General features: G+C 41.8%; 1 protein-coding gene across 1 annotated transcript in view; it reads left to right on the top strand.

Moving 5' to 3' along the window:
- The window catches only part of LOC139417041 (IgGFc-binding protein-like), an 85,238-nt gene that overhangs the window by 42,650 nt on the left and 29,030 nt on the right, over positions 1–13,558 (top strand). The window contains exons 42-63 of the mRNA XM_071166276.1: positions 107–235; positions 470–608; positions 903–1,044; positions 1,465–1,664; positions 1,790–1,928; positions 4,888–5,132; positions 5,471–5,619; positions 5,899–6,027; positions 6,251–6,389; positions 6,684–6,825; positions 7,246–7,445; positions 7,571–7,709; positions 7,910–7,993; positions 8,179–8,369; positions 8,734–8,863; positions 10,639–10,883; positions 11,222–11,370; positions 11,654–11,782; positions 11,978–12,116; positions 12,421–12,562; positions 12,976–13,175; positions 13,305–13,443. Of these exons, the coding sequence (XP_071022377.1) occupies positions 107–235; positions 470–608; positions 903–1,044; positions 1,465–1,664; positions 1,790–1,928; positions 4,888–5,132; positions 5,471–5,619; positions 5,899–6,027; positions 6,251–6,389; positions 6,684–6,825; positions 7,246–7,445; positions 7,571–7,709; positions 7,910–7,993; positions 8,179–8,369; positions 8,734–8,863; positions 10,639–10,883; positions 11,222–11,370; positions 11,654–11,782; positions 11,978–12,116; positions 12,421–12,562; positions 12,976–13,175; positions 13,305–13,443 (3,440 nt within the window). The remainder of the gene's footprint in view (positions 1–106; positions 236–469; positions 609–902; positions 1,045–1,464; positions 1,665–1,789; positions 1,929–4,887; positions 5,133–5,470; positions 5,620–5,898; positions 6,028–6,250; positions 6,390–6,683; positions 6,826–7,245; positions 7,446–7,570; positions 7,710–7,909; positions 7,994–8,178; positions 8,370–8,733; positions 8,864–10,638; positions 10,884–11,221; positions 11,371–11,653; positions 11,783–11,977; positions 12,117–12,420; positions 12,563–12,975; positions 13,176–13,304; positions 13,444–13,558) is intronic.

The following is a 13,558-nucleotide window of genomic DNA, read 5'->3' on the forward strand; positions in this document are numbered from 1 at the left end:
GATAGTTCTCACATTGTGATACTTTTATTTTATAATGTTGTCATTAATTAATATTGTAGTAGAAAAAATGCTTGACTCATCGGTCTATTTGCTCCTCTGTATTTAGCTATAAGGACAAGCTGTGTGGACTGTGTGGAGACTACAACGGAAACTCCAACGATGACTTCAGGAAACCCGACGGTTCTCTGACCACCAACCCCAATGACTTTGGACACAGCTGGGTCACAGATCCCAAGTGAGTCATGCCACCAGTTACACACACACACACACACACACACACACACACACACACACACACACACACACACACACACACACACACACACACACACACACACACACACACACACACACACACACACACACACACACACACACACACAACAGATACACAGGCACACACACAAAGGCACTCACACACACACACCAACACACAAACAAGACTTATTCACCCTTTCTCTGACTCCAGTTGTAACAAGAAGCCCAACACCACCATCCCAGGCTGTACTGATGATGAACTGGACAGGTATGAGAGCTCTGGCTACTGCGGCATGCTACTGGACAAGAACGGACCGTTCGCTGTCTGTCACCCCAAGGTCAACCCCAATGTGAGTAACTACCGTAATGTGTGGTATATAGTGTCTTACCTAATGTGAGATATTACTGTAATGTACGGTATATAGGGTCATATCATATTTTGTCTTTAAGATTCAACAAAAGTTTGTTTAATGTGTGAAATCTCACAACCAAGAAAACATTTTGAAAATATATAGACATTTTTAGTGCAGAGATTTTGAAATACGCTTAATTCAATTCAAACAACTTTGTCACTGAAGTAACCAAACCTCCAAGCTTTGTGTGCAAGTCGAAGACACGCATATGTTTATGTGTGTCTATTTCAGAGTTTCTTCAAGGACTGTCTGTTTGACCTGTGCGAGCTGGATGGTGCTCAACCCATCCTGTGTGAGTCCATCGAGTCGTACGTCAACGACTGTCAGGACCGAGGAGTCACCATCGGAACCTGGAGGAACAGCACCTTCTGCCGTGAGTACAGATCAGTGTTGGGGTCAATTCCATTTCATTCCAGTCATTTCAGAAAGTAAACCAAATTCTCATTCCAAGTTTTCCCTCACTGAAAAGCATTAAAGAGAATTGGAATTGGTATTTTAAAGTACTTCCTGAATTGAAATGGAATGGACCCCAACCCTGCTACAGATACATGTTATACATAATAATAACAAGGAAGAGACGGATATTGACGATGAAGATGGAAATTGCAGTGATTAATATAATAATAATTATTCATTCACTCACCAAAGACCCTGCTGTTATTAGCACATCAAAGACCAAACAATACACTCTAACAGTACTGTTCCGTATAACCAACAACGTCATTATTAAGAGACAGTCATGTTTTAAAGTAGACCTATCTCCTAATGTCTCCTCTTCCCTCCTTCTCTCCAGCTCTGACATGCCCCCCCAACAGTCAGTATGTGCCCTGTGCCGCCCCTTGCCAGCCCACCTGTGCCTCCAGACCCTCCACAGGGTGTGATGCTCCCTGTTCAGAGGGCTGTGTGTGTGACCCTGGTTACGTCCTCAGCGCCGGGAAGTGTGTCAAAGAGAACTCCTGTGGCTGCAAAGGCACCAACGGACAGTACTACGAGGTGAGTGTGTTGTGTGTCGGGTGATGGACTTTGTGTGTGTGACGTGTATGTAACCAACCTGCAACCAACCACTGATGAACTATTGTCTCTCCCTCCATCTCTCCTCCTTCCCTCCCTCCCTCCAGCCTGGTGAGGAGTGGTACCTGGAGGACTGTAAGCTGAAATGTTATTGTAACGCTCCCTTCGTCACCTGCAATCCCTCTGATTGCCCTCCAATGCACGAGTGTAAGGTCCAGGGAGGAGAGCTGGACTGCTACCCTACAAGTAAGTCCCCTGACATAAACAGTCCGTACAAACACCCACACACACTCAGAATGGTGTTTTGACGTCTGACGTCTTGGATGGTAGGGTAGGTGACCAGGCTGTGACCATATGAGTTGACCAGACAGCACAAACAGATCTGAGACTTGGCTATAATGTCTTTCTCTCTTATGTCTCATGCTGTCTCCCTCTGTCCCTCAGCCCCAACTACAGTCAAACCAACTACTCCCATACCAACTACACCTAAACCAACTACTCCCAAACCTACTACCACAAAACCACCAGGTGATATTAACAGACTGTTCTCATTCTTACGATCAGAATCAGAAACCGCTTTCTGTATTTGCACAAATCAATTACTTGGTAACCCAATAATTCCTGATATTAACCCCTTGTCTCCCTTCCGCCTCACCCCCTTACCCTCTCTTCTTTGCCTCCCCCCATCCTCCTCTCCCTCTCTCCCCCAATAGTGACGTGCCCTCCCAATGCTGAGTATATAGAGTGTGGCCCTGCCTGCATCCCCAGCTGTAAGGAACCCTCCACCAACTGCACTGGCTCCTGTATCAGTGCGTGTTTCTGTAAGCCAGGCTTTGTGTTCAAAGGCAGACGCTGTGTCCCCATAGAAACATGTGGCTGTCTGGAGGGAGGTGACTACTATGAGGTACGAGACCATCTGGGATTGTTAGTCTGTGGTTAAGAATGTACTGTGTGATTGAATATGACACAATATAATGTGATATACAATATTGTGTATATTGTGTATGATGATATACCATACCATTCGATGTGATACACAATATGATACAATATTATACGATACAGTACTTTTACTGTCCAGAATGTCCCTTCACATGGATATTGATAGTGCTCCTCTCAGCACATCACAAATATACTTTAAAAATGACCAGCAACACAAGGAACACACGCATACGTTCACAGAATGCACAAATAAATTACAAAAAATATATATATATTGTCAAAACAACATGTTAATAATTCCTCTCTACCTGTCTCTGTCCTTTTAGCCAGGAGAGATCATCTTTGGTGACGGCTGCTCCAAGCTGTGTCGTTGTGCTGGAAACTACATCTTGGACTGTGTGGACAACTCCTGCTCTCCCACGGAGGAGTGTCGCAACGGAGCCTGCTATCCTAAAGGTACTGTTAGCTGAGTTATAATACATTGTTAGGCAAAGTTATCATAACTTGTATTAGCTCAGTTATCACAACTTGAATTAGCTGAGTTTTTATTTGACCTTTATTTAACTAGGCAAGTCAGTTAAAACTTCTTCAGGATTGGTGGGTTGAGCTAACGTAGGCTAATGCGATTAGCATGAGGTTGTAAGTAACAAGAACATTTCCCAGGACATAGACATATCTGACATTGGCAGAAAGCTTAAATTCTTGTTAATCTAACTGCACTGTCCAATTTACAGTAGCTATTACAGTGAAAGAATACCATGCTATTGTTTGAGTAGAGTGCACAGTTTTGAACATGAAAAGTTTTTCATCAACAAATTAGGCACATTTGGGCAGTCTTGATACAACATTTTGAACAGAAATGCAATGATTCATTGGATCAGTCTGGAACTTTGCACATACACTGCTGCCACCTAGTGGCCAAAATCTAAAATGAAGCTGGGCTGGAATAATACATTATGGCCTTTCTCTTGCATTTCAAACATGATGGTACAAAAAAATACAAAAAAACGGTGGGTTTTTCTTTGTATTATCTTTTACCTGATCTAATGTGTTATATCCTTCTACATTCCTTTCACATTTCCACAAACTTCAACGTGTTTCCTTTCAAATGGTACCAAGAATATGCATATCCTTGTATCAGTGCCTGAGCTACAGGCAGTTAGAAGTGGGTATGTCATTTTAGGCAAAAATTGAAAAAAAGGGTCCAACACTTAAGAGGTTTTTAAGAACAATTTCTTATTTGCAATGACGGCGGGTTAACTGCCTTGTTCACGGACAGAATGACAGACTTTTACCTTGTCAGCTCGGGGATTCAATTGAGCAACCTTTCGGTTACTGGCCCAACGATCAAACCACTAGGCTACCTGCCGCCAAAGTTATCATAACTTCAATTAGCTCAGTTATCATAACTTGTATTAGCTCAGTTATCATAACTTGTATTAGCTCAGTTGTCATAACTTGTATTAGCTCAGTTATCATAACTTGTATTAGTTCAGTTATCATAACTTGTATTAGCTCAGTTGTCATAACTTGTATTAGCTCAGTTATCATAACTTGTATTAGCTCAGTTATCATAACTTCAATTAGCTCAGTTATCATAACTTGTATTAGTTCAGTTATCATAACTTCAATTAGCTCAGTTATCATAACTTGTATTAGTTCAGTTATCATAACTTGTATTAGCTAAGTTATGATAACTTGTATTAGCTCAGTTATCATAACTTCAATTAGCTCAGTTATCATAACTTGTATTAGTTCAGTTATCATAACTTGTATTAGCTAAGTTATGAGATCTTGTATTAGCTCAGTTATCATAACTTGTATTAGCTCAGTTATCATAACTTGTATTAGCTCAGTTATCATAGCTGGTATTAGCTAAGTTATGAGATCTTGTATTAGCTAAGTTATGAGATCTTGTATTAGCTCAGTTATCATAACTTGTATTAGCTCAGTTATCATCACTTATATAAAGATGAAAGTCTTATCAAATCAATTATATTGGTAATGAGTTCCATCGTGAAACCCACAGGAACATCCAACCTACAGTAAAGTGGATCGTTCCTAGAGTTTGATTCCTAGCTATGCAAACAGACAGCCTTATATACAGTATACATGTATTGTGTTCAGCTTGGAAAACACTATTTACATTTTGTCAGGCATCATTTGGTGAAAATAATAACCCAACTATGTGAACAATGAGTCAGTATTTCCACCAGCCAATTACTAATCTCACTCCCAACTTTATAATCACTATTCCCCCCAGACACCTCTACCTGTATCGCGTCTGGTGACCCTCACTACACCACCTTCGACAAGAAGAAGTACAACTTCATGGGGAACTGCAGCTACCTGATGTCAGAGCCCTGTAACCACACGTCAGTGCCTCACTACGAGGTGCATGCTGACAACGAGAACCGCTTCAACAAACCAACCATCTCCTACCTGAAGGCTGTGCATGTGTACGTGCGTGGGGTGAAGATCTCCATCTTGAAGGGAGGCACCGTGCAGGTGAGAGAGAGAGGGATTGATGGAGGGATAGGGTTGGGGTAGAGAGAAAAAGAGATGAGGAAGACGTTTGAAAATGTTTAATCACGTAACAATAGAAAGAAATAGTGATAAAATGCAGAGCCCTGCATGTACTCATTCAATATAAAGTAACATACACTGTCAAGAACAGTTTGTCATTGTATTCAATAAATATTTTTTGCCACCGAAGGGAAATTCCTGAGCAGCATTAAATGCATAAAATTCATACAAAACACAGAACAGCTTATAAAGAGGAAGCTAAAAAACATAAAAAATGAAGTGCCCCTCACTAACACGTCTGTGTCCTCTTCTCCTCCTAGTTGGATGGTATCAATGTGAACATCCCACTGACCCCAGCTACAGGCGTGTCTGTTTTGAAGTCTGGTAAACACTACACTGTAGCCATGGACTTTGGTGTGACCGTACGATATGACGGAAACCACTATATGGACATCAAGGTCATCAAGGAGTGAGTCAAAACTGCTTCATACACACACTGAAGACAACACACACACACATACAGAGAGAGAGACCAAAAATGGGGTCTATGCAGCTTGGTTTCTCTCCTACAGTTTTGGTGACCCCGACATGATATACCATTAAAATAACCATATAAACACAACGTAAAATAAAAACCAAGTAGATAGTTCTCACATTGTGATACTTTTATTTTATAATGTTGTCATTAATTAATATTGTAGTAGAAAAAATGCTTGACTCATCGGTCTATTTGATCCTCTGTATTTAGCTATAAGGACAAGCTGTGTGGACTGTGTGGAGACTACAACGGAAACTCCAACGATGACTTCAGGAAACCCGACGGTTCTCTGACCACCAACCCCAATGACTTTGGACACAGCTGGGTCACAGATCCCAAGTGAGTCATGCCACCAGTTACACACACACACACACACACACACACACACACACACACACACACACACACACACACACACACACACACACACACACACACACACACACACACACACACACACACACATTACACACATAACAGATACACAGGCACACACACAAAGGCACTCACACACACACACCAACACACAAACAAGACTTATTCACCCTGTCTCTGACTCCAGTTGTAACAAGAAGCCCAACACCACCATCCCAGGCTGTACTGATGATGAACTGGACAGGTATGAGAGCTCTGGCTACTGCGGCATGCTACTGGACAAGAACGGACCGTTCGCTGTCTGTCACCCCAAGGTCAACCCCAATGTGAGTAACTACCGTAATGTGTGGTATATAGTGTCTTACCTAATGTGAGATATTACTGTAATGTACGGTATATAGGGTCATATCATATTTTGTCTTTAAGATTCAACAAAAGTTTGTTTAATGTGTGAAATCTCACAACCAAGAAAACATTTTGAAAATATATAGACATTTTTAGTGCAGAGATTTTGAAATACGCTTAATTCAATTCAAACAACTTTGTCACTGAAGTAACCAAACCTCCAAGCTTTGTGTGCAAGTCGAAGACACGCATATGTTTATGTGTGTCTATTTCAGAGTTTCTTCAAGGACTGTCTGTTTGACCTGTGCGAGCTGGATGGTGCTCAACCCATCCTGTGTGAGTCCATCGAGTCGTACGTCAACGACTGTCAGGACCGAGGAGTCACCATCGGAACCTGGAGGAACAGCACCTTCTGCCGTGAGTACAGATCAGTGTTGGGGTCAATTCCATTTCATTCCAGTCATTTCAGAAAGTAAACCAAATTCTCATTCCAAGTTTTCCCTCACTGAAAAGCATTAAAGAGAATTGGAATTGGTATTTTAAAGTACTTCCTGAATTGAAATGGAATGGACCCCAACCCTGCTACAGATACATGTTATACATAATAATAACAAGGAAGAGACGGATATTGACGATGAAGATGGAAATTGCAGTGATTAATATAATAATAATTATTCATTCACTCACCAAAGACCCTGCTGTTATTAGCACATCAAAGACCAAACAATACACTCTAACAGTACTGTTCCGTATAACCAACAACGTCATTATTAAGAGACAGTCATGTTTTAAAGTAGACCTATCTCCTAATGTCTCCTCTTCCCTCCTTCTCTCCAGCTCTGACATGCCCCCCCAACAGTCAGTATGTGCCCTGTGCCGCCCCTTGCCAGCCCACCTGTGCCTCCAGACCCTCCACAGGGTGTGATGCTCCCTGTTCAGAGGGCTGTGTGTGTGACCCTGGTTACGTCCTCAGCGCCGGGAAGTGTGTCAAAGAGAACTCCTGTGGCTGCAAAGGCACCAACGGACAGTACTACGAGGTGAGTGTGTTGTGTGTCGGGTGATGGACTTTGTGTGTGTGACGTGTATGTAACCAACCTGCAACCAACCACTGATGAACTATTGTCTCTCCCTCCATCTCTCCTCCTTCCCTCCCTCCCTCCAGCCTGGTGAGGAGTGGTACCTGGAGGACTGTAAGCTGAAATGTTATTGTAACGCTCCCTTCGTCACCTGCAATCCCTCTGATTGCCCTCCAATGCACGAGTGTAAGGTCCAGGGAGGAGAGCTGGACTGCTACCCTACAAGTAAGTCCCCTGACATAAACAGTCCGTACAAACACCCACACACACTCAGAATGGTGTTTTGACGTCTGACGTCTTGGATGGTAGGGTAGGTGACCAGGCTGTGACCATATGAGTTGACCAGACAGCACAAACAGATCTGAGACTTGGCTATAATGTCTTTCTCTCTCTTATGTCTCATGCTGTCTCCCTCTGTCCCTCAGCCCCAACTACAGTCAAACCAACTACTCCCATACCAACTACACCTAAACCAACTACTCCCAAACCTACTACCACAAAACCACCAGGTGATATTAACAGACTGTTCTCATTCTTACGATCAGAATCAGAAACCGCTTTCTGTATTTGCACAAATCAATTACTTGGTAACCCAATAATTCCTGATATTAACCCCTTGTCTCCCTTCCGCCTCACCCCCTTACCCTCTCTTCTTTGCCTCCCCCCATCCTCCTCTCCCTCTCTCCCCCAATAGTGACGTGCCCTCCCAATGCTGAGTATATAGAGTGTGGCCCTGCCTGCATCCCCAGCTGTAAGGAACCCTCCACCAACTGCACTGGCTCCTGTATCAGTGCGTGTTTCTGTAAGCCAGGCTTTGTGTTCAAAGGCAGACGCTGTGTCCCCATAGAAACATGTGGCTGTCTGGAGGGAGGTGACTACTATGAGGTACGAGACCATCTGGGATTGTTAGTCTGTGGTTAAGAATGTACTGTGTGATTGAATATGACACAATATAATGTGATATACAATATTGTGTATATTGTGTATGATGATATACCATACCATTCGATGTGATACACAATATGATACAATATTATACGATACAGTACTTTTACTGTCCAGAATGTCCCTTCACATGGATATTGATAGTGCTCCTCTCAGCACATCACAAATATACTTTAAAAATGACCAGCAACACAAGGAACACACGCATACGTTCACAGAATGCACAAATAAATTACAAAAAATATATATATATTGTCAAAACAACATGTTAATAATTCCTCTCTACCTGTCTCTGTCCTTTTAGCCAGGAGAGATCATCTTTGGTGACGGCTGCTCCAAGCTGTGTCGTTGTGCTGGAAACTACATCTTGGACTGTGTGGACAACTCCTGCTCTCCCACGGAGGAGTGTCGCAACGGAGCCTGCTATCCTAAAGGTACTGTTAGCTGAGTTATAATACATTGTTAGGCAAAGTTATCATAACTTGTATTAGCTCAGTTATCACAACTTGAATTAGCTGAGTTTTTATTTGACCTTTATTTAACTAGGCAAGTCAGTTAAAACTTCTTCAGGATTGGTGGGTTGAGCTAACGTAGGCTAATGCGATTAGCATGAGGTTGTAAGTAACAAGAACATTTCCCAGGACATAGACATATCTGACATTGGCAGAAAGCTTAAATTCTTGTTAATCTAACTGCACTGTCCAATTTACAGTAGCTATTACAGTGAAAGAATACCATGCTATTGTTTGAGTAGAGTGCACAGTTTTGAACATGAAAAGTTTTTCATCAACAAATTAGGCACATTTGGGCAGTCTTGATACAACATTTTGAACAGAAATGCAATGATTCATTGGATCAGTCTGGAACTTTGCACATACACTGCTGCCACCTAGTGGCCAAAATCTAAAATGAAGCTGGGCTGGAATAATACATTATGGCCTTTCTCTTGCATTTCAAACATGATGGTACAAAAAAATACAAAAAAACGGTGGGTTTTTCTTTGTATTATCTTTTACCTGATCTAATGTGTTATATCCTTCTACATTCCTTTCACATTTCCACAAACTTCAACGTGTTTCCTTTCAAATGGTACCAAGAATATGCATATCCTTGTATCAGTGCCTGAGCTACAGGCAGTTAGAAGTGGGTATGTCATTTTAGGCAAAAATTGAAAAAAAGGGTCCAACACTTAAGAGGTTTTTAAGAACAATTTCTTATTTGCAATGACGGCGGGTTAACTGCCTTGTTCACGGACAGAACGACAGACTTTTACCTTGTCAGCTCGGGGATTCAATTGAGCAACCTTTCGGTTACTGGCCCAACGATCTAACCACTAGGCTACCTGCCTCCCAAGTTATCATAACTTCAATTAGCTCAGTTATCATAACTTGTATTAGCTCAGTTATCATAACTTGTATTAGCTCAGTTATCATAACTTGTATTAGCTCAGTTGTCATAACTTGTATTAGCTCAGTTATCATAACTTGTATTAGCTCAGTTATCATAACTTCAATTAGCTCAGTTATCATAACTTGTATTCGCTCAGTTGTCATAACTTGTATTAGTTCAGTTATCATAACTTGTATTAGCTCAGTTATCATAACTTGTATTAGCTCAGTTATCATAACTTGTATTAGCTCAGTTGTCATAACTTGTATTAGTTCTCATAAGTATTAGCTCAGTTGTCATAACTTGTTTTAGCTCAGTTATCATAACTTGTATTAGTTCAGTTATCATAACTTGTATTAGCTAAGTTATGAGATCTTGTATTAGCTCAGTTATCATAACTTGTATTAGTTCAGTTATCATAACTTGTATTAGCTAAGTTATGAGATCTTGTATTAGCTCAGTTATCATAACTTGTATTAGCTCAGTTATCATAACTTGTATTAGCTCAGTTATCATCACTTATATAAAGATGAAAGTCTTATCAAATCAATTATATTGGTAATGAGTTCCATCGTGAAACCCACAGGAACATCCAACCTACAGTAAAGTGGATCGTTCCTAGAGTTTGATTCCTAGCTATGCAAACAGACAGCCTTATATACAGTATACATGTATTATGTTCAGCTTGGAAAACACTATTTACATTTTGTCAGGCATCATTTGGTGAAAATAATAACCCAACTATGTGAACAATGAGTCAGTATTTCCACCAGCCAATTACTAATCTCACTCCCAACTTTATAATCACTATTCCCCCCAGACACCTCTACCTGTATCGCGTCTGGTGACCCTCACTACACCACCTTCGACAAGAAGAAGTACAACTTCATGGGGAACTGCAGCTACCTGATGTCAGAGCCCTGTAACCACACGTCAGTGCCTCACTACGAGGTGCATGCTGACAACGAGAACCGCTTCAACAAACCAACCATCTCCTACCTGAAGGCTGTGCATGTGTACGTGCGTGGGGTGAAGATCTCCATCTTGAAGGGAGGCACCGTGCAGGTGAGAGAGAGAGGGATTGATGGAGGGATAGGGTTGGGGTAGAGAGAAAAAGAGATGAGGAAGACGTTTGAAAATGTTTAATAACGTAACAATAGAAAGAAATAGTGATAAAATGCAGAGCCCTGCATGTACTCATTCAATATAAAGTAACATACACTGTCAAGAACAGTTTGTCATTGTATTCAATAAATATTTTTTGCCACCGAAGGGAAATTCCTGAGCAGCATTAAATGCATAAAATTCATACAAAACACAGAACAGCTTATAAAGAGGAAGCTAAAAAACATAAAAAATGAAGTGCCCCTCACTAACACGTCTGTGTCCTCTTCTCCTCCTAGTTGGATGGTATCAATGTGAACATCCCACTGACCCCAGCTACAGGCGTGTCTGTTTTGAAGTCTGGTAAACACTACACTGTAGCCATGGACTTTGGTGTGACCGTACGATATGACGGAAACCACTATATGGACATCAAGGTCATCAAGGAGTGAGTCAAAACTGCTTCATACACACACTGAAGACAACACACACACACACATACAGAGAGAGAGAGAGAGACCAAAAATGGGGTCTATGTAGCTTGGTTTCTCTCCAACAGTGTTGGTGACCCCGACATGATATACCATTAAAATAACCATATAAACACAACATAATTATTATGATTTTTTTAAAGAAAGTTCTCACATTGTGATACTTTTATTTTATAATGTTGTCATTAATATTCTGGAAAAATGCTTGACTCATCGGTCTATTTGCTCCTCTGTATTTAGCTATAAGGACAAGCTGTGTGGACTGTGTGGAGACTACAATGGAAACTCCAACGATGACTTCAGGAAACCCGACGGTTCTCTGACCACCAACCCCAATGACTTTGGACACAGCTGGGTCACAGATCCCAAGTGAGTCATGCCACCAGTTACACACACACACACACACACACACACACACACACACACACACACACACACACACACACACACACACACACACACACACACACACACACACACACACACACACACACACACACACACACACACACTCACACACACCAACACACACACATGACTGATTCACCCTGTCTCTGACTCTAGTTGTAACAAGAAGCCCAACACCACCATCCCAGGCTGTACTGATGATGAACTGGACAGGTATGAGAGCTCTGGCTACTGCGGCATGCTACTGGACAAGAACGGACCGTTCGCTGTCTGTCACCCCAAGGTCAACCCCAATGTGAGTAACTACCGTAATGTGTGGTACATAGTGTCTTACCTAATGTGAGATATTACTGTAATGTACGGTATATAGGGTCATATCATATTTTGTCTTTAAGATTCAACAAAAGTTTGTTTAATGTGTGAAATCTCACACCCAAGAAAAACATTTTGTAAATATATAGACATTTTTAGTGCAGAAATGTTTAAATACGCTTAATTCAATTCAATTCAATTCAAACAACTTTGTCACTAAATAACCAAACCTCCAAGCTTTGTGTGCAAGTCGAAGACACGCATATGTTTATGTGTGTCTATTTCAGAGTTTCTTCAAGGACTGTCTGTTTGACCTGTGCGAGCTGGATGGTGCTCAACCCATCCTGTGTGAGTCCATCGAGTCGTACGTCAACGACTGTCAGGACCGAGGAGTCACCATCGGAACCTGGAGGAACAGCACCTTCTGCCGTGAGTACAGATCAGTGTTGGGGTCAATTCCATTTCATTCCAGTCATTTCAGAAAGTAAACCAAATTCTCATTCCAAGTTTTCCCTCACTGAAAAGCATTAAAGAGAATTGGAATTGGTATTTTATTTTCCTTATTTTCCTGAATTGACTGGAATTGAAATGGAATGGACCCCAACCCTGCTACAGATACATGTTATACATAATAATAACAAGGAAGAGACGGATATTGATGATGAAGATGGAAATTGCAGTGATTAATATAATAATAATTATTCATTCACTCACCAAAGACCCTGCTGTTATTAGCATCAAAGACCAAACAATACACTCTAACAGTACTGTTCCGTATAACCAACAACGTGTTTTAAAGTAGACCTATCTCCTAATGTCTCCTCTTCCCTCCTTCTCTCCAGCTCTGACATGCCCCCCCAACAGTCAGTACGTGCCTTGTGCCGCCCCTTGCCAGCCCACCTGTGCCTCCAGACCCTCCACAGGGTGTGATGCTCCCTGTTCAGAGGGCTGTGTGTGTGACCCTGGTTACGTCCTCAGCGCCGGGAAGTGTGTCGAAGAGAACTCCTGTGGCTGCAAAGACACCAACGGACAGTACTACGAGGTGAGTGTGTTGTGTGTCGGGTGATGGACTTTGTGTGTGTGACGTGTATGTAACCAACCTGCAACCAACCACTGATGAACTATTGTCTCTCCCTCCATCTCTCCTCCTTCCCTCCCTCCCTCCCTCCAGCCTGGTGAGGAGTGGTACCTGGAGGACTGTAAGCTGAAATGTTATTGTAACGCTCCCTTCGTCACCTGCAATCCCTCTGATTGCCCTCCAATGCACGAGTGTAAGGTCCAGGGAGGAGAGCTGGACTGCTACCCTACAAGTAAGTCCCCTGACATAAACAATATGCTTGCAAAATAAATATGTTTATGATGTGCTTGTATATTTACTTTCTTTATCCTCTTGGTTCCTGGAGGAACATAGGGCCTGTACTAAAG

Source organism: Oncorhynchus clarkii, chromosome 9 (genome assembly GCF_045791955.1).
Source record: "Oncorhynchus clarkii lewisi isolate Uvic-CL-2024 chromosome 9, UVic_Ocla_1.0, whole genome shotgun sequence".
Taxonomy (NCBI): Eukaryota; Metazoa; Chordata; class Actinopteri; order Salmoniformes; family Salmonidae; genus Oncorhynchus; species Oncorhynchus clarkii.